The sequence below is a fragment of the Lissotriton helveticus genome, chromosome 11 (assembly GCF_964261635.1).
Source record: "Lissotriton helveticus chromosome 11, aLisHel1.1, whole genome shotgun sequence".
NCBI lineage: Eukaryota > Metazoa > Chordata > Amphibia > Caudata > Salamandridae > Lissotriton > Lissotriton helveticus.
The window spans coordinates 893,998,838-894,024,334 of NC_136072.1; the positions used below are offsets into that span (position 1 = coordinate 893,998,838).

The 25,497-nt window shown below is 46.3% G+C and overlaps 1 protein-coding gene across 2 annotated transcripts in view; it reads left to right on the top strand.

The window, feature by feature from the left end:
• Nucleotides 1-25,497, top strand: part of MED13L (mediator complex subunit 13L) — a 916,648-nt gene that overhangs the window by 820,862 nt on the left and 70,289 nt on the right. For both annotated transcript variants that reach the window (XM_078667133.1, XM_078667134.1), the window contains exons 20-22: nt 1,044-1,236; nt 9,019-9,469; nt 24,991-25,210. In XM_078667133.1, the coding sequence (XP_078523259.1) occupies nt 1,044-1,236; nt 9,019-9,469; nt 24,991-25,210 (864 nt within the window). The remainder of the gene's footprint in view (nt 1-1,043; nt 1,237-9,018; nt 9,470-24,990; nt 25,211-25,497) is intronic.

A 25,497-nucleotide genomic window follows, 5' to 3' on the forward strand; every position in this document is an offset into this window, starting at 1 on the left:
TCCCTCTAACAAAGAATGCCAGTTTTGTTCAAAGATGTTGACAGGATTTAAACGAAAAGAAAGAAAGGGCATTCAAAAACAAGAAGGAAACAACATTAAAAAACAAAAACACAAAATAAGAAAAGAAGCGACAAGTCAGAAGATGCTGCATCCCCTGCAACTTCCATTTCAAAGTATCCCATGAAAGAAAATCCAAAAAGTAGGTTGCTAGCGGCATTCCTGTTCGTTAATGGATTCATTGTCGAAGAAGGGTATGTTGCTGACTTGCTTCCCTTTAAAGACAGTTTCTCTATGCATGTTGAAATCGAAAAACCAACACTGTTTGGCGTGAGATAAGGCTTTGACATCAAGCATTCTGGACGAGCATCAACTCCACACCCGCCTTTGATTCATTCGACATTGCAACACCTCTCAGCATCTCACCCTTTGTTTTTAGAACTTCCTTCGACGTTGCATAGATGGATGTCAAGCCATTCACCATTACATAGGCCAAAGAAAAGCCTAATATCACAATTATCAGTCCCTCGCCACACAGTGAAGGCCTCCTAATTGCCATAACTCCTAAGGATCCCTTACAGGTGCCTTTTCAGTCTCTTCTGCTTCCTGTTCCTCCATTGCAAAAGACAGTAATAGTGTCCAGAACGAGATGTGTCTTCTATACCAAACATGTCTTCTCCCCCAGGCATTGACTGGCTCTAGTACTCCCACAGAAGTCTAGTACTTCCACTTGAAGACTCCTATACGGTTGGGTCCATATACGCCAATTCCTCATAGTTGAATGCCGTCCATCTTTCATTGATGAGACAGGTGGTTCCCCTCTGATAATTGTGTATGCCAGCGTTTGCCTTCTGTTCTGTCTTATTCATATATCGTGATTCTTTTCTTAGCTTATCTTCTTTCAGGCCAGTTGTGTTCAGGATTAGCATTGTTAAACTTATTCTTGGTCTCTGTGTCCAGAGCGTTCAGAGAGGTTTATAATATAATGTGAATACACAATTAAGTTGGATGGAGGAGAAATTAACATTTTGTTTTTGTTTTCTCAGATGTGTCGACTTGGACAGCACAAACCGCTTTGCAAGGTGCTACGTGATGGTATCCTGCGAGTAGGGAAGACTGTGGCACAAAAGATCAGTGAGGAGCCAGTCAGCGAGTGGTTCAGCCAGTCTTGGAGCTCTGAAGAAACTGACAACTATTCCCGTCTCAAGCTCTATGCACAAGTGTGTCGCCATCACCTTGGTATGTTAGCGTACTAGATCAGGTCATGCAGTCCAAAGCCCGATAACCTCGGAAAAAAAATGTGTGCAAACATGTTTCTACATGTCTTGCATTTTGAGGCAAATGTGTTCGACTTTCTCAATGAAAAACAGAATCTATCTTGCATAGCTTTTTTTTATTTCTTGATATTTTTGCTGTCACTATCTCTCATACACTTTTAACGTTGTCATAATTTATATATTGCATAGACTTTATTATCATGTGTTTCTTTCTCACCCAAATCGCCAAATTGTATGTATCCCAAGTTATCTTTTTATATTCCCATCCATGTGTAAATTATCTGCTGGGAGCACAACTGATTTCGGACTAATGTTCCATATTAAGTTGGATGACCTGGGGCAAAAATGTTCAACATCCTTCTAGAAGGGCTGAATCGATGGCAAATTGCCAGGAAAGCCACTATATAAATTAATTCCATTCAGAGTCATTATGTGCAAATGTATGTTTTAGTGTAGGTGAGCCGTAAACTTAAGGCATGAATCCGTATCTGAAAAGGAGAGTATTAAATTTAGTCACCCTAGAATCAAAATGTTTAGCGAGCAAAATACAAAGTAGCTAGTTAAAGGCTGCTCCAGGAATATGACTGGGGAAGAGATTTTCTGAGCTAGCTACTAAATAATCTTTTGCACAACCTTCCAATGTATTCATTTGAAAATGCAACAAGTTGATGACCTTTTAATTTATTTCTTCTAACCGGTAGCGGTCTGATGCAAATGGCTTTTTATTGGCTGTAGAAATTGCCTATTTTGAGAGAATACTGTTTTATGTTAATCTTTTTGACAAAACGCCAACATGGGATTTACATTGCTAGTTGGAATAACAATATTTCTCTGCTCTCTTAAATGAAAGCCTCAGATTCTTTCCATGGATATAGTCTCAGAAGGAGTAAAACGACCTCCTTCAACAGTGTTTCTTAAATCTGTTTTTAGTTTGTCCATGATGAAATTTCTAGTAAAACGTGTCATATAATTTAAGGCAGAATTCTCACCTGTTCAATCCCTTTTAAACCCCAACCAACATACCCCTGCAAGCCTCCCAGTATTCTTAAAGTGTAGTTTTATACCCTCCCAAAAAAATACAGAGTTCTAGGCCTGCCCATTACACCAAGTTGCCAGCAAATTGGAGCAGTTTGTCTCTCTTTAACATGCGCTTGATGATCATGTTATTATACCTGGCAAGAAAACTAAAAACTCAAACTGAATCTGTGTTTTTTGTTGTTTTTCTTTTAAATAATTAGACCCCTGTTAATTACTGTCTTTTGGAAAAAAGATGCAAAAAAAAGTATGTTTAGCCACATGTAGCCAGTGGAAAGATGCAACATGTATAGTAATCCAGGCACTTCAGTTGAAGCCTTTTTTATCAGTTGGTCTTTATTATAATTTTCGTTAGTCGCTCAAGATTCCACCCAAAAGAAAGGAGGGGAGCATATGAAATTCGTCAATATGCTTGGTACTATTTCCCCCAAAACAAATCAAGCCTGTGACAAATAATGGCAAAGAATTACAACGCTCAGTTAAAGATTCAGTGACAGCAAATGACAGGTCGTTCCTCCCATCCAAGTCCCTCCCCCCAGTATCTTACCCATCTGCAGAGTCAAAAATGTTACGATGTCTTGTGGAGCATGTGACCCCTACAAGGTCTATAGATGCGCACCACCAAAGCAGATTGCTGTGAAAAGTCAAGTCGATCAAACAAACCCACATTTTTAGCCTTATTTTTCATAGTCTACCTTCTAGGTCAGCTAATCGTCTGGTTTGTGATTAACAGACTTGAGAAATGGTTCCCAATCGAGCCTCGCCCTGGATGGTCCGCTGGCCGATTGAGAATTCATATCCAGCTCAACTTTGGCATATTTATGTAGGTCCATACTCTCTCATCACAAGTCTGGCGCAGATGGAAGTCTCCATTTCATGTCTATTTAGCGTTTGGAGCAGGCCATAGCTAAGTCAATCAATTAATCATCAAATTTGTAAAGCGTACAGCTACTCAGAGTGGCCCAGCGTTTCCAGGTTTGCTGATTATCAGAGCAGATGCACAAATACTTAAATGCACTTTCGATAGCCAGGTCTTAAGAAGGCGTTTGAAGGGCTATTCATTCTTCATATCCTGCAGTTGCAAAGGAAGTGAATTCCAGGTAGCGAAGAAAGAAAAGAGGAACCACCTCCTTTTTTTTTTTTCCTTTTGGTTCTGGGGGCCACCACCAACAGAGCATCTGAGGAGCGTATGGATCGAGCCGGGATATATATATATGGTCTCAAATATTACTCAAATAGCATGGCCATTTTTGTTGAAAGGCTCTGCGAGTCAGCGTGAAACTTTTAAACAGGACTCTCTCCTTGATAGGAAACCAATGCAGTTCTTTCAGATGCTGCTGGATATGACTCTTTTTGGCCCTTTCAAAGCAAGCCTAGCTGCGGCCTTCTGAACAAACTGCTATCTTCTCAATTGGTATGCAAGGAGGCCCCAGGGCAAGGCATTTACATAATCCAATCAGGACATAATCACTGCGTGTACAATCATTTCCTGATACTGCACAGGTAGCAGATACAGAAATTTCTTTAAATGTTTTTGAAGGATATAGCAGACGCCGACAACGCTACTGACCTGAGGCCTGAACTAAGTGTATGAACCTTGTGGTAGATTTGCTAGAGTTGGATCTCCTCATAAGCCCCAGCAGACGGCTTTTTGGGGCACACAGGCCCTTTTTCCCTGACCACTCAAAGTCTATTGTTGACCTCCCACCCCCAATGACCCCACAAGACCAAACTGTTGATAAATGTGGCACCCTTTTGGTAGCATCGAGGGGCATAACAGCTGTTTCGGGATCTATATCTCGCAGGTTTTAGATATGTTCTTTTTAGATATGTTCTCTGGGCATAATTGAATGAGCTTGAGATGGGTATATACTGAAATGTGCCATAAATATTGGATGGTTTGTTGAAGCTTAAAGTTGCACTATTATTTTCTAAACTGATTGGATGGTTTGTTGAAGCTTAAAGTTGCACTATTACTTTCTAAACTGCTTGGAGTCCCAGGAGGAAGTAGTTAGATGTGTCAATGCAGGGACGTATTGGTGGTTTGGATTACAGTTCCTCAGAGTACCATGTGAGGAAAAAGAACGGACGGCCAACCTTGCTATTGTAATGCTAAATGGAGAGCTTATTGTCTAAGATTACTTGCCAATTCTGATGACGCTGGCACGGATCCCAACTCACTAGGCCTCCACAAGTGAAAACAAGGAACAGCAAGTTGACCAGAGATGGCCACTTCTATTTTACTTAAAGCTGAAGGGAGTTTGCTGTATCTATTCAGTAATGGTCAATAAGCAAGTATTGAAGTTGAAGTCATAGAGCGGTCTACTAGGAAGAGGATGGAAGGTTCACCCTCACCCCGGGAGATTCTGATGTCATCTTCATTAACGACAAGCACAGCTGCAATGCCACGACTTGTCCTAAAACCTGATTGGGCTAATGGTTGCCAAGAATTCTACTCAATTATCACTCACTTTAAAACTATGGGGCCTGAGTAATGTAGGTTGGAAGTTGGAAAGTATCAATGGATCGAATCAGTGTGTTTTAAGGAGTGTGACCAGTGGCTTTCTCTGAGAAGTTGAGTACACATTTTATGAAAAAGTTGTTCATTAGGGGCTGCTGGTCCGTCCAAGATTTAGGATTCTCACGGAGCAAGGATCCAGAGTAGAACCTGGTTTAATGGAAGTGATCATAATGAAGGACATGACCATGTGAATGGAAGTCAAAAGAATGTAGCAAGAGACACGTTTCATATTGTTGTCTATTAGTCAGGAGATGTTTGTTCGTCCTTAGTAATGGCAGTGAGGTTAATGATTTTATCTTCAAAAAAGTTGAACAGGTAATACGTTGTGCCTTGGCTGAGTGAATGATTTTCTTATAGTCAGCTGAAAGAGTACATTACGTGTTCCAGGCCGCAAGCTTTAGGACTAGCTCCAGAGTTGCTCAGCGTTTACATCCATGGTCTGCTCAATTGGAGTTTTCGGAGCACCAGGTGATAAAGGTGTTCTGTCTTTTAAATGGCTTATTTTCATGAGGGCAATAGTCATTTAAAGTCACTCATTTAAGACAATAACGTTTCCATCTTGGTTGGAGGAAAAGAGTGGGAATAGAAGAGCAATAAATGAGGTCTAGTGATGTGTGAGTATAAGTCACATGGGCTCAAAGGAAATGCTAAACGCTAGAGCAAAGTGTCCCATCAACAGAGCACGGGACTCTACTTAAATATTTTCCATGCTTGTTAGACTAGTTTTGACTGGTCTAGAGACAGCCTTAACCTTCTTCCTAGTTTTGTTTTCAAAGCTTCTTAATCACAGGAAATGTTCAACACACACACTTGCTTCCATTCAGCGCTTTCATTCACCCATTTATCTGTTAAGGTGTCATTAGTGTTTTTCTTCCTTTCACCAAGACCCAAAGCACAGGCAGTGGGTCAGCCCATTTCAGCCATTGGTGCTCTTCCCTGTGAGTGATGGCATTTTGCTCTTGCACATGTTCACATAAACGTAAAAAGTAGTCTACTTAGTGTTTTACACCTGGCAGTCCAAATTGTTTTTATTAATGCCTTAATTTCACTTTTTTTTCATTTATTTTTCTGATTGGTTCTTTTTTCTTTACTTTTTTTGGAAACGTGTGCATTCCGCCTTCAGAAAGCAGCGTTTTTTTTCTTTTGTTTTTTTACAACTTGTAGGCTTTGAATTTCTTTTGGTTGTGAAGGGAAAAAAACGCCCAAGGCCAGATCTCTTGGCAATGCCTATGCTTCCTACTAGTTGGGTTAGGGCCAGGGATTCATCAGTTTAATGAAGGTTGGGTATCTTAAAATCATCAAACACAAGGGTGGTGTTGATTCACATTATGATGAGGGTAAGTTAAGTCTATAAAAACTTAGGAAAACTTAAGAGCATTAAACTATTGACCTATGTATTGGCAAGCTTTTGATGGAGATTTTCGAGAAGTTTTTGATATTTAAGGGTGGTATTTTTCCTTCCAGGAAAGGTTTCAAGGTGAGGCCAGTTACTGTGTGAGCAGACCTTTTGATGATTGCTACTTCTTCAGCAGAGCTAAACGGTCTGGCAATGTGGGAGAGTTATAGAATAAGCACATGTCCAGGATTGAGGAATTGTGAGACAAGCCCCCCCCCCTATAAAGAGGATATCAAGGTTGTGATCTGTGACACCGCTGTGAATCTCTACGGTGTGCTTTTTCAAAGAATGGGCATTGTTAAGCATACATGCATCGGTAGTGTGTGACGTGGGACTCGAGGTGCAAGCTTTCGGTGAAATTTAAAGGAAAGATGTTGGGTAGCCTAGAAAATCCCACCCAGATGATAGAATCCTTTGTTACCTCCATTTTTTTAAAATCTGGGGTTTGCCGTGATCACATTCACAACACACGTAATGCCGAATTAGTCTTTTGGAGTGATGCCCTCCAGTGTGAGGGTGATGGGGACTTCCTCGCTCGCTCACCACAGTGTGGTACGACAATAATGTTACTTCTCACCACTTTAAAATGTCACCAGTCGCCACTGGACAAGTCTTGTGTAGACTTGCGTTCTTTGTGTACTTCAAACTGCCATTCGGTGGTGTGAAGAATTATTTTTGTGCGTCTGACAACCAACCTTTGGTCGGTGGTATATTTGAATTTGGTGATTTTGGCGGGCGCTTCCGAATGTTTCTTGATAGCACTGCATCTGCAGATTTCATTGATCAGACGTTTTCAAAGGTAGAACTCCGTTTCGTGTTTTTGGGATCAATGGCAAGATCTTAGAGAATTGTTGCACGTTAGCACACTTTTAATTCTCATAAAGCATTCCTTGCTTTAATCACGGATCTTGCAAAATGCCACCCACCATCATGTGAAAAGTGGTGAAAGATGCAACAGCAGTCTAGTGATGGATACTGCCCCGCCAATGACCACAGATTGCTTTGAAAACTTATTTTTGCAGGACTGTTATGACTTGTACCACTAGATGGCAGAAGTATACAACACATGTGGCTTTGTAAAAGCTGTTACGGTACCAAACACCATTGTTTTACGGCGGACTACTCCGTAGCACACATTGCCCACTCATCGATATCCTTCCTACCTTATCTGCTAACACAAATTCCACATACTGTTTGTGTTTATTTTTATCTGGGTGATGGAAGCAAGACTGGTGAAACGATGTATTATTTCCTTTCGTGAGGAGGATTGCAAGTGTTTACATGGTTAATTTACTTGATTGTATGAGGATCCTAACATAGCCCAGTCCAATGATCGACATCAGAAGACTGAATTGTTGAATTATCGGATCTTTGATGTGTGTAGACTTATTTGTCCCTGCTTGCAAATAATTATGGTCGCAAGACTCGGCTCCAAATTGTTTAGGAATGCTATAAAATGGAGGCGCGCAATTTTGAGGAAAAGCAACTGACCACTTACAGAATTAGCAGTTGCCTACTTTTAAGAAACATAGATGTCCGTAGTTATTTTCTATAGCGACCGTTTGGTTGGTTGTGTTCCTTGCTCCCTTGATCACTTTGTGAGGCGAGGCTTTGGCCTGGTTTGCAGCTCTGGGTAGTCTTTGTGTAAGATTTTCTTCAGTTAACTATTACTGTAAATAAAGATCCAAAAAAAAGACAATATGATAATCTAAGAAATAGACAAAACACTTTGCGAAATCAGAAAATGTGTTGTGTTTAAGGTGTGTGAAATTGCGCATTTTTTCATCAATTTATGTATGCAAAAAGAACTAAGTGTGGCAGTATCTGCCTGGCATGTTTTTTACGCAAGTGTGCTTATCCAGTTAAAAAAAAAAAATCACACAATTCAGAGCATTAGTTTGAGCAGAAAATGCCTCTCAGGGAGACAGTCTCCTAGACCTAGAGTCTTGTGGGTAAAAATTTACACAAAATAGCTTAATGCAAAAATTGGGAAAACCCTCAGATTTTGAGTAGTACAAAATTCAGGAATATCGCCTAGGCCTAGCAACACACTTTTATTTTCCGATTTGCCATGGCCTACTTAATTTTGTGTGTGTGTGTTAGTGTGTTATTGATTTTTAGGGGAATTTATGCAATTTTGCTTCTTGGTGTGACCCGTTCAGAGTTCGTATGGGTTACGCATACATAGCCAAGAAGTCAAGTAAAGGATTTCGATGAAAACGACTCGGGTGCTCATATAAAAGCAGATGTAAAGTAGCTGTCCCGGCGCTCCTCAATTAGCATACGTGTAGGTGTAGGGCGTTGTCCAAGTTATACAAGTATTCTTTGTCTCTGCTTCTTGATTGGCGGGAATGGCATCTGGAAGCGTGGAAGAGACAGTGTGCGCATCTAGTTATTTTTGACACATTTTCCCAATATTTTTAATGAAGAACGGAAGCTGTCGTTTATTAAAGTCATCTGTAATGTCTTGATAAGCCAATTTGCAAATAAAATATGGAATGTCCTGTATCGCAGACTAGTGGGACTTAACTACCAAGAGGGAGAACGAGAAAAAAATCAAATTAACGTTTAATCTATAAGAATACATGATACTTATTTCAGAATTGTCCCCTCTGACCTCTTAAGTTATCAATCTGGCATGCTGTAAAAAATGTGAGACTATACTAACTGACAATTATTTCAATAAAATCAGCAGAAATAAAACCTTCATGGACTGATGAAATATATGCATGTTGTGTCTTTGCTCCATAGGAAGTTTGTAAATGACTAATGTTCTCTATTGTTTTATGCAGGGCCTTACTTGGCATCTTTGCAAATGGATAACAACTTATTGGAAACGCCAAAAGTTTACTCGTCAACCGCAACAAGCCAGGCTCAGGTTAATTCTGGAACTAGTGATACGACATCCAGCACCAATTCTGCTTGCCCATTGGGTTCTGCAGCACCACCGGTTAATTCCTTTAGCTCCACTCCCAACAGTGGCGGTGCCAACCTCCCAGCTGCCACAAGCACAGTGGTTGGATCCTCTGTTCCACCATCTTCTTCATCCTCATCCACCACCCCTTGCCAGAACCAAATCGGGAGTGTTTCCACATCTGCAGCTTGTAGCGGGCTGGTGGGGACTGTACTAAATGCCACTAGTGCGGGCAGCTCCGCAGACAGACCACAAGAACACACACCTGCCTCTGGAGTTGACACCGAGCCAGTACAGACCCCTTCCCAACAGCAAGAAGTACTAGAAAGGTAAGTGCTGATGCCAAAATCTGGGCGCCATGTTATGTATTGGTTAGACAATCATGCCATGCGCTACAAGGGGGTTTTAAAGAGATCGCTTCATTAGATCATGTTCAATATAGTGGGTTGAGACTACTGCTGTGGTGAATTAAAATGTACACTTTTCAGTGCCATTCAGAAATCCAGTTAGATTTTAAACTACATTCTATATAGCATTACTTTGGTTATACCTAAGTTTACTGATCTAGAACTGTGTTAAGTGTCTGCCATTAAATAGACTAACGTTGATTATGTATAATGATCTTTAGAATAATTTGAGATACAAAGAGATTAAAAATGTAAGGGCTCTGCTTGATAAGAAACTGTATTAGTCTTGTGACAAGAAACAAAATGGGGAGGAGAATCCACTGTAACATTCAGCTCAAAAGAAAAATATCAATGTAACAGATTTCACTCCTCCCTCCCCCCCACCCACCCACATCTTTCACTCCTCAAGCAAATGGACGATGCAGTTTCCGTCCAAAAGGGCCATCTTTTAGCCTGAATGTTTCAAGCAATAGATATGTAAAGTCATTATTTTAAAGGCACTGTAACCAAATGTGATTTTGTCAGCCATCACCCTCCTCTTTAATGAGGTTTCACAATCTGAGACTTACGTTGCATTATTAGAGACGCAGCCGTGCTTTTAGTATAGTGTGCCTAGCACTAAAGAATGTCGGAGTATAGAGTTGTGTGTGCTTATGTAATGAACTGGTCTCTGTGCAGCGTGTACCTTGACTGGTGAACGAAGGAACGCTGCAGGAGATTTGTTCCAGAGACTTAATTTATGATTGACTGTTATAAGGCAAAACCTTCATAGTGTGATGAGGCTTATCATGTGGGAAGCTCCTTCAAATGCTGTGTGCGTAGATTGAGAAGGCCTTAAACAGAAGTGTTTTGCTTGAAATTGAAAATTATTCTTCATGTTCTGTATTAGCACACTGGTAGCATACTCGTCTGCTATGCCTCTCTTGACGTATCCAGGTCATTTGGGTTGTGAAACAGTTCTTTGGGTGTGTCATATAGCTCTCTATATAGACAATCTGTTACCATTCATTAAGACACAATAATCCTGTAAGGGTGTTGAATGCTGTGCATCTTAAGTTCTGTTTCAGATGATAGACTTCTGTTGATTTTCTACTCCCATTTATTGGCATCCCACTACTGAGCCATGGACTGATTACCATGTAATAATTAGTTGTAAGATGCAGTTGAAATTTGTTGCAAGTTCCTTTGAAGTAGTGCTGCGGGTTTGTGAGGTAGCAGTTGGTGAGGTTTGAGGTGCACAAGTACAGTTGTGTACTGGCATATATTTTGGGAGAGTAGGCGGTTCCATCGATCAGTGTAAATGTTTTTAGCAGTTTTATGTAAATGTTTTAGTACTAACATAAGTGACTGATACCAGTGAGTGTACTTGAGCCTCCTCCCACAAGCAACAAATCCATGCCTAAGGACTTGTGTGCCCACCGGCTCATGTCAGGATTGAGTTATTCACTGATCTCTGAGGATGTCCCAAATAAGGAGTAGGAAATCTAGTGCAACTCAGTGTCTGTATATGTACTGCAGTTATATGGCATACTCGGTGTCTTATTGGGGTGCAGTACCAGAAACATGCATGGTAGCGACCTTGCAGTGGTTTTGCAGATCTACATTCCAGTACGTCATAATTGTTAGCAAAAGTGATGTTGTACTAATCCGGCAGTTGTAATATAAACTAGATTTTTTTAATTATTTGCTGAATTCTCATGTCACGGCTGAACAGTTGCCTGGGCATAGGTGAATGCCAATTACCAAACTGCAAATGACTTACATATGTTCTAGGAAAATTAACAGCTCTCCATTGCTTCTAAGAGCGCTGTATTGCTCCTGGTGATACTTAACCTGCTGATTACAACACTCTTCAAGAAGTAGGAGCCACTCATGCTTTGTACCGCACCCCAGGCTTATTGTAATGGGCTGGTTAAGCACACCTTGCTTTTGGGGTAGTTAATGATACTGGGAATGGAATCTGGTGGCGCGAGTTTGTCCTCTGGGCACTGTAAACCTGTTGGAAACGAAAAGATATTCATCTGGAGTAGAGAACAGTGGATTAGCTTTCGAAAGGCTCCTGCTTGGGATTTATCACCAAACCATTTTATGCATTTGCCACCATTTACTGCACTACTCTTCAGACTAGTTGGAGATCAGAATAAACATGTAAAGACTGTAGATCGAAAGGGCAGCTGTAATCCTTCCACCACTGGCACACGCTATCAGTTCCCTTAATAAAGGTGTGTCTGGCTAGTTTAACCTCTTGCATTGAAACTGTTATTAACGGGAGGGGTTGGTGCAAACGGCAGCGCATCGCCTTACAGCATGATGTAAATGTTTGCAATTTTATCTTTGTCGCCCTTCACTAAATCATCTCAAACTATATAGAATGATGCACTACTCCTGCCGGCACAGCCCTCAAGAACCATTCTCAGCTGCAGGCACTTTGATTAATATTGGGCATTATATCTAACAAAGCGTGAAGCCGAACATGCCTGAACCTCTTGAACTACTTCTCATATTCACCCATTCAACACTCACGTTTTAGGTGTGCTGAAAGCTCTCCTTGCTAAAGATACATTTGTGTAGCTACAATTCCTTAATGTTTGTCCTTCTTTGAAGTACTAGGCGATTCCACAGGGGCATGATACTAACAAGCTCAATCTGCCTTCATGATTGGCAGGAAGAGAGCACACCCCTTAACAGACCCTAAGTGCTTTGCTGTCTTGAAGCCAGCGTTTTTATAACTTCATACCATACTCGGGAAACATTTTCCAGTGTTGGAGAGAGTTCAGGTAATTGTTGAGGCCCGTGTCCAGTCAAACGAGCAGTTTCACTTTCACATCCTCCCAGCTCCTTAAAGAGGTATGGATGGGGGAACCTGGTGTTGGACAGACGCCTGCTGAAGCAGCTGCAGCATCGCTCCATCATCGCTCCATCATCTTACCTCAAACTGCATTCTTCTAGTGATAAAAATGTGCACAGAGGAGAAGGGGGCGGTTAGTGTTTGTATTTATGCAAGATATAGTGCGAGTTACTTGACTGACAGTCTGGGTTTGACTTTGAGGCCTGAGCATGCTACAACCCGTAAAAGTGTATCATCTTGGTAAGAGGTATGACAAATATTGTAGTCTTCCCTCTAAATTCTAACTATGGTCTACCAAGCCTTTGCACGTCATCAACATGTCAAGTACAACTTAGATTTTTTAAAGATTGCACAACACCTCCCCCCTAGTTCATCAGTCCTGCTATACTAACTTTTTCTCTAAACAGTTGTGTGACAAGGTCCCTCATAATTGTCAGGTAAAGGTAGAGAGAGGGGCAGAACACAGTCCTGCAGATACCACGACTTCAAACTTGGGTGCATTAAGTTTGTTCATCCTCTTCACTGTATGTTCTACATTTCCCTTCTTTCATTCTGGCCGCATAACAGGACTTTTTTTAAACATACTTAAAAGTTTCAGCCTCTGGTAAAGAAAAGCTGCGTTCACCATTGACTTCAGGATACGTAGATGATTGCACAGGTGCCCCTGCGACAGGAAATAGAGTTTCAACAGTTGGATTGTGTCTGAGAAGCAGTAATGATTTCCTTGGAGCTTGTGGAATGAGGAATAATTTCATTGACCTTGACAGGTCTTATCAAATCTCTCCCATTATGAAGAGGTTACATTGGCTGCGTGTAACAACGCGTTTGTCTTTTAAATGTCTTTGCATAGCCCATAGTATTGAACATAGTTTTATACCACATTTTCTGACACACAAGTTCGACCTTGTACACGCTTGTTTTTACTGGGCTCCAGAGACCATTGAATTCAGGGTTGGCGAATTAACACTTAGAGTAGCCAGAGCCAAGTTCTGGAATCGACCTCTCTTATTGGGCAGGTCCATGGACCATCTGCTGACCAGGAGTTTAAATTGCTCCTGTCAGTGACCTACTAATAAACAGTACATATCCTTTCATCTCTAGCGCCAAGCAAAGTTTGTGAATGTGGTCTTCATAAATTCAAATTGGAACAGAAGGGAGAAGGCTCTGTAGCATTCACTTAATAAAAGCAAATGCATCGTTTAGCTTAAATCTTACCGTTTTAGATTCTAATAGTGGTATTTTTTCTATTGGGACACAACTTAAGTGAAGACGAGACCCTGTTTCTCATTTCAGAGCAATGTTAAGTTCAATGTTTAAACAAAAATACATAAGTATTTATTTGAAGTGTTGTGAAATTCCAGCACTGTGTTGGCTGATGAGGCTCAATATTGTCTCAAAATATAATCTGTCCGGGTACATAAGACCATTTTTCCCCCTTTTAAAATAATTATTGAACACTGAGTGGCAGAAAATTAGTCTCTGATAGTCATTTGGGATTTATTAAGGTACATTCACTAATGACAAGTTTATCTGAGCAAAAAATGTACTGTTGTGGTTGTTCAGGCCTGTGAATTACTAATTGGAGCCACAACCTCCATCTTTAAACTGGAGCCAGGAGTTGCTTGAACAAATTAATTTCACTGGCGCCTTCATCAAGGGAACCATGAAGGATCAGTCCGAAGTGAAGTAGCTGGACTATGAAAGCGCACACTGGCTGAGGCACCAGTGACGGTATTTGACTTCACAAACTGAGGACCAGCATTTTCTCAGTAATTTTGTTTTCTAGCCGTTTAACGTATATTTGATGCATTAAGTAAACCAGCATCATTGGCCGAGTAATTTGAAGTAAGCCGTGGTCAAAACCGGAAGATTCACAAGGAATAATTGAAAATGGTAATGATACTACACAATACAATTTGGACTGAAGTATGAAGCCTGTGGGTGGAACTAGTTCAAAAGAAATGGGATTCATGGCTGGTCTGAGCCATGGTTTAGTAGTGACCCTATTTCTCTTTGCTACAAAGTAAAGTAACAATTGCAACAATAACTGTGCCAATGGAATAGACAGTGTTGGTAATTCATTTGTCTGATGATGGCTTTGGTTGTTCACTCCCAAACTCCTCTGACTTATCTAAAAGTCACATATCTTTTCCAACTTTTCACTCTGTCCCGGTAGATGCTGTTCTTCTCCCTATAGCCATGCTTTGGAATATGTATGTGTTATAAGGCAGGACCCAGGTTATCCAATCAAGAAATAGCAGAGACGTCCCCTGTCCCGTCTCCCCCCCGTCCCGGGCTGTAAATGCAGCTCATCCAGGAATAATTCAGACAGGCTGATGGCCTGAGGTGGGATGGCTTACTCCGATGTCAGACTCTAGTTTAGGGGTCTCCAGCCTTTTGTACAATGAGAGCTTCTTCAGCTCAAGGAGCATCATCTCGAGCTACTAACAAATGCTATCCCTGTGTAATATGACTGCACCTGTTAACAATACACTAGCGACCATCCAAAACGTCCTGGTGCGTTACCAGTAGGAATGCAGGAAAAGTAATATTAATGAGACATGCCTTTCACATGACTAATGAAATAACAGCCAAACACACTCTCTGGCACTAACAACATGGTGCAGCAATACCTCTCCCCACCTCAGCTTGAATATTTCAGCTATCAGCTTTAATGACATTTTGCCGATGTAGCCATTTTGTATTCATTAAACAACGTATCAGTTTACCAAGATAAACTTAAAAACAAATGTGTATTATTAAAGTCCTCTTCTAATTTGGGCAGACTAATTTCTCGAATTTCTTTTGTGAAAGAAACATTTTTGCTTTCAAAATACAAGATTCCATTTTTAGTAAATCCACGGCCGACAAACATCTGTTGATAATTTTTATCGAGTATTCACTTGTAAAAATGCTTCACATGCACAAAATCTGCTTCCAATGTTTAAGCTTTATGATCACATGTTATGGGTGCTCCTCCTAATGCCAGAGATGCCAATGATGCTCGTCAATATACCAGAGACACCTCTGTGCTAAGGCTGTGATGCCATAACCATTATTATGCCAGGGACAGCACCATTGTGTCACAGATGGCCAAAATGAAGTTAGTCATGCCAGAATGCACAACTAGATCAAGAATGCCCGAAATATTAATTTTTATATCAGAGACACTGCTATACCAGAACCAGACAATTGTGCCTGAGATAAATCCCATATAATGGAAAGCAACAAATATGTATGCACAGTGAGGCGCAGGAGAGATTCCTAGTTCTGGATCCAGCTCCTCAACTCCTGAGCTCCTGGACTGTACATGTTTCCAACTCAGACTTTCTCTTTGGTTCCTGTTGGCACACACTTTGGTGACTCTGCTCTGACTGACTACTGTTCGTTCCTGGTCCATTGTTCACTCACAGTGTAACTGACTGTGGGGCCTGCAACACGTCCAATCTCTTTGTGACTGCTAGATTGAGAGGGGATACATATGGTCATGCTACAGGCCTTCACAGTGAGTGTTTGTATCTTAGCATGGTGCCCTTTCATTTATTTAGCTAATAGCCACTGTAAGGATCTTGAGATGAGCAGTGCTGTCATTTTTAATGTGGATAAATCCTCTAAACAAAGTACTGTACTGAGCTTCACGAGCTACTTAAAGGCTGTTTGTGAGCTACCAGTACATACATACTTTCTTTGGAAGTTTTACTCGGGGGGGGGGGGGATTGGGTAGTTTATTATCATGAAGATTAAACTAAATACACATTGGGGGATTTATTTGAAAAATAATTTTGAAATTAGTATTTTAATTGTGACATTTTTCCTCTTTTAAAAATATGCAGTAGTATTAATAGCTCTTCCCTAGTTAACCTGTCGGTTGAACTCCAGTGGATGCAGAAAGCATCTCCTAGGCTTTTAACTGGTACCAAACAGATCTTGGGCAACATTCTCCTACCAAGATTGCCAGTGATCAGATATATTTTCTACAAGGTGTTGAGTATTAACCGTCTGACTGTGCTTGGCCTGGTACAAGTCCTCATTCTTCCTTGATAGCCCTGTTGGAACGTATTCACTGTTCTTTCTCTGAGCTAATGCGAACAAGTGACCATTCTTCCTCCAGGCTGGTTTCTGTACTATATATAGGACTTTATCCCCGGTTTTACTCACATTCCTAAAAGTTATCATCTTGTATCCTGCTGTGCTCGCAATTGTTTCCCCCAGCTATCCGTTCTTTCTCTCTCTCTCTCTCCCTGTAAGCATAAGATTCAATAATGTCTATTTTCACGAAGTCATTCTTCGCAGTCATGCAGTTTGAAAATCAATTTCGAACGATAAAAGCTGGCTTGCCACGGGGGGCGTGGCTAAGCAAGCCACGATGGCGGCTGTGTCTAGCTGAGGCTCCGCGATCGGGCTAGCATCCTGCCCATTACCTGTGATCGCCGGGAGCCTCAACTTCCACGCATATCACCTGTGCTGACCTGGGGCATCCCCTAAGCGACCTACAGAAGCAGCTGGCGGATGGCGCGCCCTGGAGAGTCTCCTACCGAAATCGAGCGCTGATGTGACAATGGCGGACGCAGCCCCGTCTCCCGGACGCGGAACCCGCTAAGAGCCGACACCTTCAGCGACGGCCGCAGAAGATACTGCCAGCTGGCGACAGTGGGGAATCCCGGGGAAACTGTGGGTCCGACCCTCGAGGGTCCACCTTGGACGACGCTCAGTCCCACCTCTACACCCCCGGTGCGCAAGATGGCGGCTGCCTGCACCAGGGCTCCGCAACCCCGGCGCTCCTACTGCATCGGAGGCCTGATCAGGCCGTGACACCGACCGACCCGCCACAGCGAACCACGAGGGGCCGGCGAACGTGCCGCCAGAGCGGGGCTGTGCCTCCGGGGGCCCGCAACACTCCTCGAGGGCGGTGAGTGCTACCCGCTCCTCCCCCCCCGACACCGATACCTGGCGGGACCCCCCCCAGCCTATACGAGGCCCTGCAGGGGTGCGCAGCCCACATAGCCACCGGGCGGAGGGACCCGGAAAAGATTACGTTGGGAGCTGGGTGGAGGGCCCGAGTGCCTGACCCTAACATGGCGCCCGCGGAGGCCTAGGCGCCGGGAACGATCCGAACCTCGCCCCCCCCTGGGACGCTACCACCTGCCCCAGCCGACCGGACACTAACTCTGCAATATACATTAGCGAGGGAGAGGGCGCTCCCACGACCTCCTGGCGCCGGGCGCTGCCGGCCCTGACGAGCCACCTCTGACACCCCAGGCCGGTGGGGAGCCCCACTTGGAGCCCGGGTGGAACTGGAGAGGCCTTCCAACATCGGGATACCACCTACCCGGACGCGCGGCGAGGTGAGGGAGCCGCCCCTGCGAGAGCTGGAACACCGAACGGGGCCCTCTTTCACCCCGGAGCCCCGGCTCCCATAATAGCGGCCGCCACCCCGGGGCCCCGAGGCTGTGTCCCTGCCGGGAGCCTGACCGGCCCTCAGACCCAGACAGCTTGCCACCGCGAACCACAGGAGGACCGTCATTCGCACGGAGCTGAGCGCTCTGGAGGCCCCGCCATTACCATCGGTGAGTGCTGTGCTGCCATTTCCCCTCCTGCTCCCTGAGGATCTCGGGTCAGCACCCCGGTGGCCCCCTCTTCACACCCACCCACGAGGACAGTCACAGAGCACGCTGTCACCCGCCCGGAGCACCCAAGACTGAGCAGGCCCAACATCAGGAACAGCCACAAGTCCCGCTCTGGGGACGAGAGCATCCCACTTACATTGGAGACACTGTCAGCGCCTCCCCCAGCTTACGCCGCCCGACCTCGCCCTGCCGGTCGGCGCGGGCACTGGACCCCGCCCTGTGAGGTGCAGAGGCCCCCACACGATTGAATCCACCGGCCCGGTAACCGCATACCACCCTCAACGCCCTTGGCGATGGCCCCCCCAGGGTGAAACGAGCCTCGCCTTGGATCCGGCGGAACCGGAGTGGTGACCCACTCATCCACCGATACCACGTGGCGACGACCTACCACCCGCAGGACTCGAGACGCCCGAGGGGAAAACCCCCCCCCTCCTCCCCTCAGCAGCACCCATGGGGAAACCGAGGAACATCCAGGGGACGGCAGTCCCAGAAACGGCTGTCGAGAAGATGCCCCAGACGAGGGCGTGGACACAATCCAATACGTCGCAAACCGACCCTACGCTATCAACAAAGCTGGACCAGGTGCTGGCAGCAATAGAAATGTCTCGCCTATCGATGGAGGAGAGATTAGGCACCCTGGCAACAGACATTAGCCTGATCCGGGATGAACACCGTAAACTGGCGGACAGAGTGAAGGAGGGTGAGCGGATCGTGACTGAATTGCAACCAACAGTGCAATCGCAGGCAGCAGGTATGCAGGAGATCCTACGCCGCGTGGCGACCCTGGAGGAACGCACAGTGGATTTGGAAGGACGCTCGAGACGCTGCAACATTCGCGTCCTGGGCCTGCCGGAACGGATAGAAAACTCAGACCCTCTGACCTACATGGAATCCTGGACTAAATCATTCACCCCGGACTGTGACCGGTCGCCGTACTTCTCCATCGAGAGGGCACACAGGGTCCCGGCCCGGGCACCCAAACCTGGTCTTCCCCCGCGGCCTATGTTGGCCAAATTTCTGCACTTCCGGGACCGAGATGCGGTGCTTCGTGCGGCCCGGACGGCGGGCCCCCTGCAGGTGGAGGACCAACACGTTATGGTGTTCCCAGACTATGCCAGGGAGATTCAACAACGTCGATCCACGTTTCTAGAAGTCAAGAGGCGCCTCCGCGCAAACGAACTTCAATATTCCCTGCTGTTCCCTGCCCGCCTCAAGGTGATCCACAAGGGGAAAGCCCTCTTCTTCGACACGGTGGCAGACGCACAGGACTGGACCGAATTTCACTGCCCACTGCTCCCTAAGCCCGGAAGGCACACAATAATGACTCCAGGCGGCCCAGGAGACGTGGCGCTAACCGTGAGCGATCTGGCCACCCCAAGAGCCAGGCGTCCTCCCCAGCGGGCTCGCCCGATCTCACCCAAATCATGCAGGAACGACGAGACGCCCTGCGGGCGGTCACTGAACTGCATTCGTCACCCCCTGCTTCGGACTTGGAAGGTCAGCCACACCTATTCACCCCGGAGAAAGATCGAGACAGCGATGGGACCATGTCGGGATTTGGCCCGATCTCCTCCCCCCTTGCAGTGGCACGGCCTCTGGACGCTGCCCTCATCAGCCAACCTGTCACTTCCTCGTGAACAACTGAACTGACACCTGACATATCCTTTTCTTGATTGCCTGTGATGATGCGCGACGTCTAGAAACCTAGACTGACCTACTAGATAATTGTACGCGCCAGTGAGCGATAGATATTTCTCCTACTAGAGCCCGACCCGCGCACAGGCCCAGCGAAGACACATGCTGCCACCCCCGCAAACTACTGTTGACTTTCTCCCCTAGTGGGACACTAGTTTGGATATGCCACCCCCAGTGACGTATCCTCAGTATTGGGACAGTTACCCACCCGAAGTTTTAGTTCCTGTTCACATCCCCAGTTCCCCCCCCACGTTTAAGGAAGCTTGGCGCGCAGGAGCATACACGACACACACACATAGGCGACACGCGGGAACTGTGGAGGGGCCCCTCCCCCAACCAAGTCACCCTAGCAATGGCTGTCCCCCACTCTGACATTAGTATCCTTACACTAAATGTACGGGGTCTACACACACCCAGCAAGCGCTATTCTGTATACTCCTACATACGGCGCATGTCGGCCAACATAGCGTTCTTACAAGAGACGCACATTAACGCTACTGAACTCATTCGCCTACAAGCCAAATGGCGAGGGACCATCTGCGCCACACAATATTCAGCGTTCGCACGCGGCGCGTTAATCTGGGTGAGGCCTGGTACTCCCTTCCGGGCGCTCCGACGAGTAGTAGATAGGGAGGGCAGATACGCGCTTCTGGAGGGAATTCTGGATGGGCAAGGGGTACTACTGGGCAGCATATACGCCCCTAATACAGATCAGGACCGGTTCTGGGATCACCTTACGGGCGTCCTGGCCCAGTTCACCACTATCCCATGGATACTGGGAGGCGACTTTAACTGCACACTAGACCCCTCACTGGACCGTTCACACCCTCCCCCCACGCACTCCCCGGCCCCGCGGCAGGCGGCCCTCTTCAGGGCATGGACCACACACTGGGCGCTCACTGATGCATGGCGACACCTACACCCACTGGCTCGCATTTACTCCTTCCACTCGATTCCACACAATCTTCGGGTCCGCCTGGACCGTTTCCTCTGCTCTGCTCCGATCCTCCCTAAGGTTACGTCTACAGATTATCTGGGACGGATCCTCTCGGATCATGATGCCCACATACTGCGGCTTACCTGGCGCCCCCCGCATCCACCGGTCCCCACCTGGCGCCTCCCCAGAGACTGCCTAACAGACCCGGTCTTCAGGGACGCGCACAAAACCAGCATAGGCGACTACTTTATGCACAACGAGAACACAGCGTCATCGGTACTTGTGGAGTGGGACGCATATAAAGTGGTAGCGAGGGGAGAATGCATCAAACAGATAGTGGGGGTCCGCCGCACCTTAGAACGGTTGCTTTTACAGACGGAACAAACTCTAGCTGCTCTCACTAAACGGCCTGATGACTCAGAGGAACACGCCGTGCTCACGGCAGAGGCAAAAACGGAATACCAAACTGCCTGCGCTGACCTTCGTAAGTATAACTTCAGGGCATACGCCTCTCGGGTGCACAAAGACAGAGACAAAACCGGGGCTCTTCTGGCCTGGATGGCGAAACAAGACACCGAAAACAAGCCGATCACGGACATTCTCAACCCGGAGGGTGTACTGGTGCAATCGCAAGCGGAGATTCTCCTAGAATTCCAAAGCCATTATGCACGAGTATACGATGCCCCGACATGCTGTACCGCGTTTACCGTAGATCAGTTTCTGGACCCCCTGACGCTGCCCACGATATCGGATTCCGACAAGCGCACACTAGATTCCAGGATAATCCCCTCGGACATAACCCAAGTGATACGCGCCATGTCCCGTAATAAAGCACCAGGATTGGACGGCTTCCCACTAGAATACTACGCAACATTCTCTTCCCTGGTGGTTCCCCGTCTATCACGGGTGTTCGGGGCGTCACTCCACTCGGGGAAACTACCCCAGTCGCTACGGGAATCCGTGATTGTCACCTTTCCTAAGCCCCACAGGGATCCACTGCACATGGGGTCATACCGACCTATCACACTCCTGTCGGCTGACTGTAAGATCCTGGGGAAGATCCTAGCTGATCGTTATGCACAGGTCATACGCCCGCTGGTCCACCCCGACCAATGCGGCTTCGTTCCCGGGAGGAATACCTCCCAGAACCTCCGCCGGGTCTTCCATATCCAAGATCAGGTACGCGACAGATTTCCCCGCGCTGCCTGCCTCATTATGGACCTAGAGAAGGCGTTTGACACCCTCACCTGGCCCTACCTATTTTCGGTCCTGCGGCGCCTCAATCTCGGCCCGACGCTCCTGGCATACACCCGCCTCCTATACACCGACCTCACTACTCGAGTTCGTATCGGGAAACGTATCTCGCCGGCGTTTGCAGTCCGACGAGGCACAAGACAAGGTTGCCCCCTATCGCCCCTCCTGTTCGCGCTAGCGGTCGAGCCGCTGGCGGTTCGACTGCGTCAAGGGGGGATAGACTGGGGAGTGCCGCTCGCAGACGGGACCCACTGTGTGTCCATGTACGCGGATGATCTCCTCATATTTGTCCGAGACATTGAAATGGACCTAACCCCCATAGGGGCCACATTGGCGGACTTTGCAACTGCCTCGGGTCTACAGGTCAACTGGGACAAGTCCACGGTTTACCCCCTACACCCGGACCTACCCCCCCGAGACATAGACCTTGGACCGCATAGGCTTTCATGGTCCACGGAGGCTCCCCGATACCTCGGCGTCCGCTTATACCATTCTCCGGCGGACATCTTTGAGGGCAATCACCGCAAGGTGCTCGAGAATCTGCGCCCGACGATCGCCTTCTGGAATAAGTTGCCACTGGCCCCGATTGGACGGATAGCCCTTGCTAAAATGGTGATGCTCCCCCGGCTCCTCTATCAGTTCACAAACCTGCCGGTGATACCACCCAGATCCTTCTTCCGCGACGTTGATTCCCTCTTGGGAACTCTCATCTGGGGAGCAGGCCGCCACAGAGTCGCCCTGAAAACACTTCAACTCCCCACCACACAGGGGGGACTCGGAGCTCCATCCTTCGAGGCATATTTCCTCGCAGCACAGCTCCAGTGGCTGTCCTACTGGACGGCGGACCGCTACCCTCAGGAGACGGTTACCCCTACCGGTAGAATCGTGACTCCGGAACTCACCCGTCTGCTCCTCCCGGGCACCAAACCGCGGCGCACTTACCCCCTCCAGGTGACGGTAGCGCGCCGATGTATGCTGCGGATTCACCGGCTGTCTCCCGCTAGACCCCCATACTCCCCGCTGCTGCCCCTGATAGGCGGCCCCAAGCAGGATTCCTACTTTGCGGCCCCACTACTCGCCGACTGGTCCCGCTGTGGCATCACAGATCTAGGATCACTCCTCGAGGAGGGTCAACTGAAACCGCTGGACCGCCTGGTCGCTGAATACGGGCTTCCCCCAGGCCAGTTCCTCAGGTATAGGCAACTGCTCGATGGATACCGACCCCATTTCAATCTCCAAAATGGCGAGCCAGACACGCATCCAGTAATACATACTATCCTACATATGGGGGTGGGTCGCCACCTGGTCACATGGCTATACAAATCCATCCGGGAACTCTCAATCACCCCCCTGACGACCCTGCGAGCCACTTGGGAGGAGGACATAGGTCGTGATCTACACGACTCGGAGTGGACTAAAGCTCTTGAGGCCCCTAAGCGTGTTTCTAGAAATGCCCGCTTCAAAAATATTCAATATTATATATTACACAGGGCATATCTCACCCCAGCGCGATTACAGAAATACTACCCCTCCACGCCATTCCTGTGCCCCAGATGCTGTTCCCCAGCTGCGAACTTCCGTCACATGTTTTGGGACTGTCCCAATCTCCAATCTTTCTGGCAGGAGGTACACAACACACTGCTGGAACTCACGGGTCTCACTACACTAGCCACCTGGGAATCCAGTGCATTAGGCATCCTCCACATCTCTAAACGTAAGCCGGTGCATAGGCGCTTCGTGTCCTTAGCGCTCCTACTAGCCAATAGATGTATAACCATGCGCTGGCGCTCCCCAGAGGGTCCCCCCATAGCACACTGGCAGGGGGCAGTTAAAAAATGGGCGGCAGCGGAGGAAGACGCTTTAAGGGAAGAAGAAGCCAAAGGCGCGCGCAAGCTTCCCATCTCCATGGAATGGGCCATGCTCCTCCACAGCTTCCGCCAGTCCACGCAGGCTGGAGACCCGCCTGACCCTTCCCCTCCCCCCACCCGAGAAGACCAGTAGCCTTCACCGGAAGTGAGCCACCCCAGAATCGGACCCCAATAACCCCCTATATCCTAAGCGACCTCTCGCAGGTCCGGCCATCCATGGGTTTCTTTCCCCCCCCCCCCCCCCCCTCCCATGACACCCGCCGCCATTATCTCCCGACTCAGACCCTGCTAGCGCCTACATGCTTCCCTCCCACAGTTTCGTTACCCCCCTGGTCACTGGTAACACTGCTGTGTGCACAGTACAGATCTAGATCCGGCGCTGTAACGGCATGAAAGTACCCATCTGTTCTTATTCATCGCCCCTATGGCGATACCGTCCCGTTACCTTTCAGCCTACAGGAGCCTTTACAAGATTGTAATGCACTGATTCACCGAAGTCATGTTTATGTATACCAGTTTTATATAGCAAGAAAAACGTTGCACACATAGCTGTACGTGGCTGAATGTTGAAGCCACGCCGGCGGTCTGCTTCTTCTGTACTGAAATACTTTACTGCAACAATAAAAACAAATTTAAATAAAAAAAAAAAAAAAAAAAGCTGGCTTGCCACACTGAAAGATGTGCATCTCTAGTTGGAGTCCATAGGGTATTTTGAGCATGTCACTATTGTGACATTATCTTTCCAGTAGAGAAGTGCATTGTAGGACATATGAATGGATGTTTCACAAACCTAAATGGGGAAAACAAGGAAAATGAGTTCTCCAAAGAGGAAATCTATCTGACCAGTGCACAGGCATCCAGCAGCATTGAGTTTTTCCAAATTCTAATCTATTTATGGTGGTCTAATAAATGAGCTTTCTAATAGGGAAAATGAAGAGCGCGTTCTTTGTAATGCTTCTCTAGTAATTGACTCTTGAGGTGAGGGAAGAGCAACATTTAAATACCATAAATGATGTACATTAAAAGCAGTTAGGCTCTGTTTAAATGTAGTGTTGAAGTTCCCGGAGCAAACAGAAGAAGCATCTTGAGGTTTGTGCACAAGTCAACTATTTTGTGAATACAACTATTTTGCGGCTATAGATATGGGTGCATAAAGTATTGCCCTTAATGGGCTTGATTAACCTCTCGTGTTCATCTTGTATTTTGCTTTACAGTACGACGGAGCGGGAGAAGATAGGGATTCCTACGGAGCCTGAATCTGCAGACAGCAACACTTACCCACCTGCCATTGTGATATATGTTGTGGATCCTTTCTCGTACACTGCAGAGGATGAATCAACTTCCACCAATCTATGGCTTCTGAGTCTAATGCGATGCTACACTGAGATGTTGGACAGTTTACCCAATAATGTCAGAAATTCGACCGTTATTCAGGTTTGTCCTGTGCTTTTTCTCTCCTTGATTACATTATACATTTTCACCTTTCTCTAAATCACTGTTCTGTATTCCATTTTGTCCCATTTCCTCTCTTCCTCCATAGATCTCTGCAACACTTGGCTTTCAATCCTTAGTTTGTTTCTTGCCTGTTTGATATAGCTTTGTCTTTTTTAGATTGATCATATGCCAATAATTACTGTCCCCTTTTTATGTTTAGCATTACATTTGTTATTATAAAAAGTGCAAGATGTTGGCCTGTGATTAAAAGATGAGTGTCATCCGAG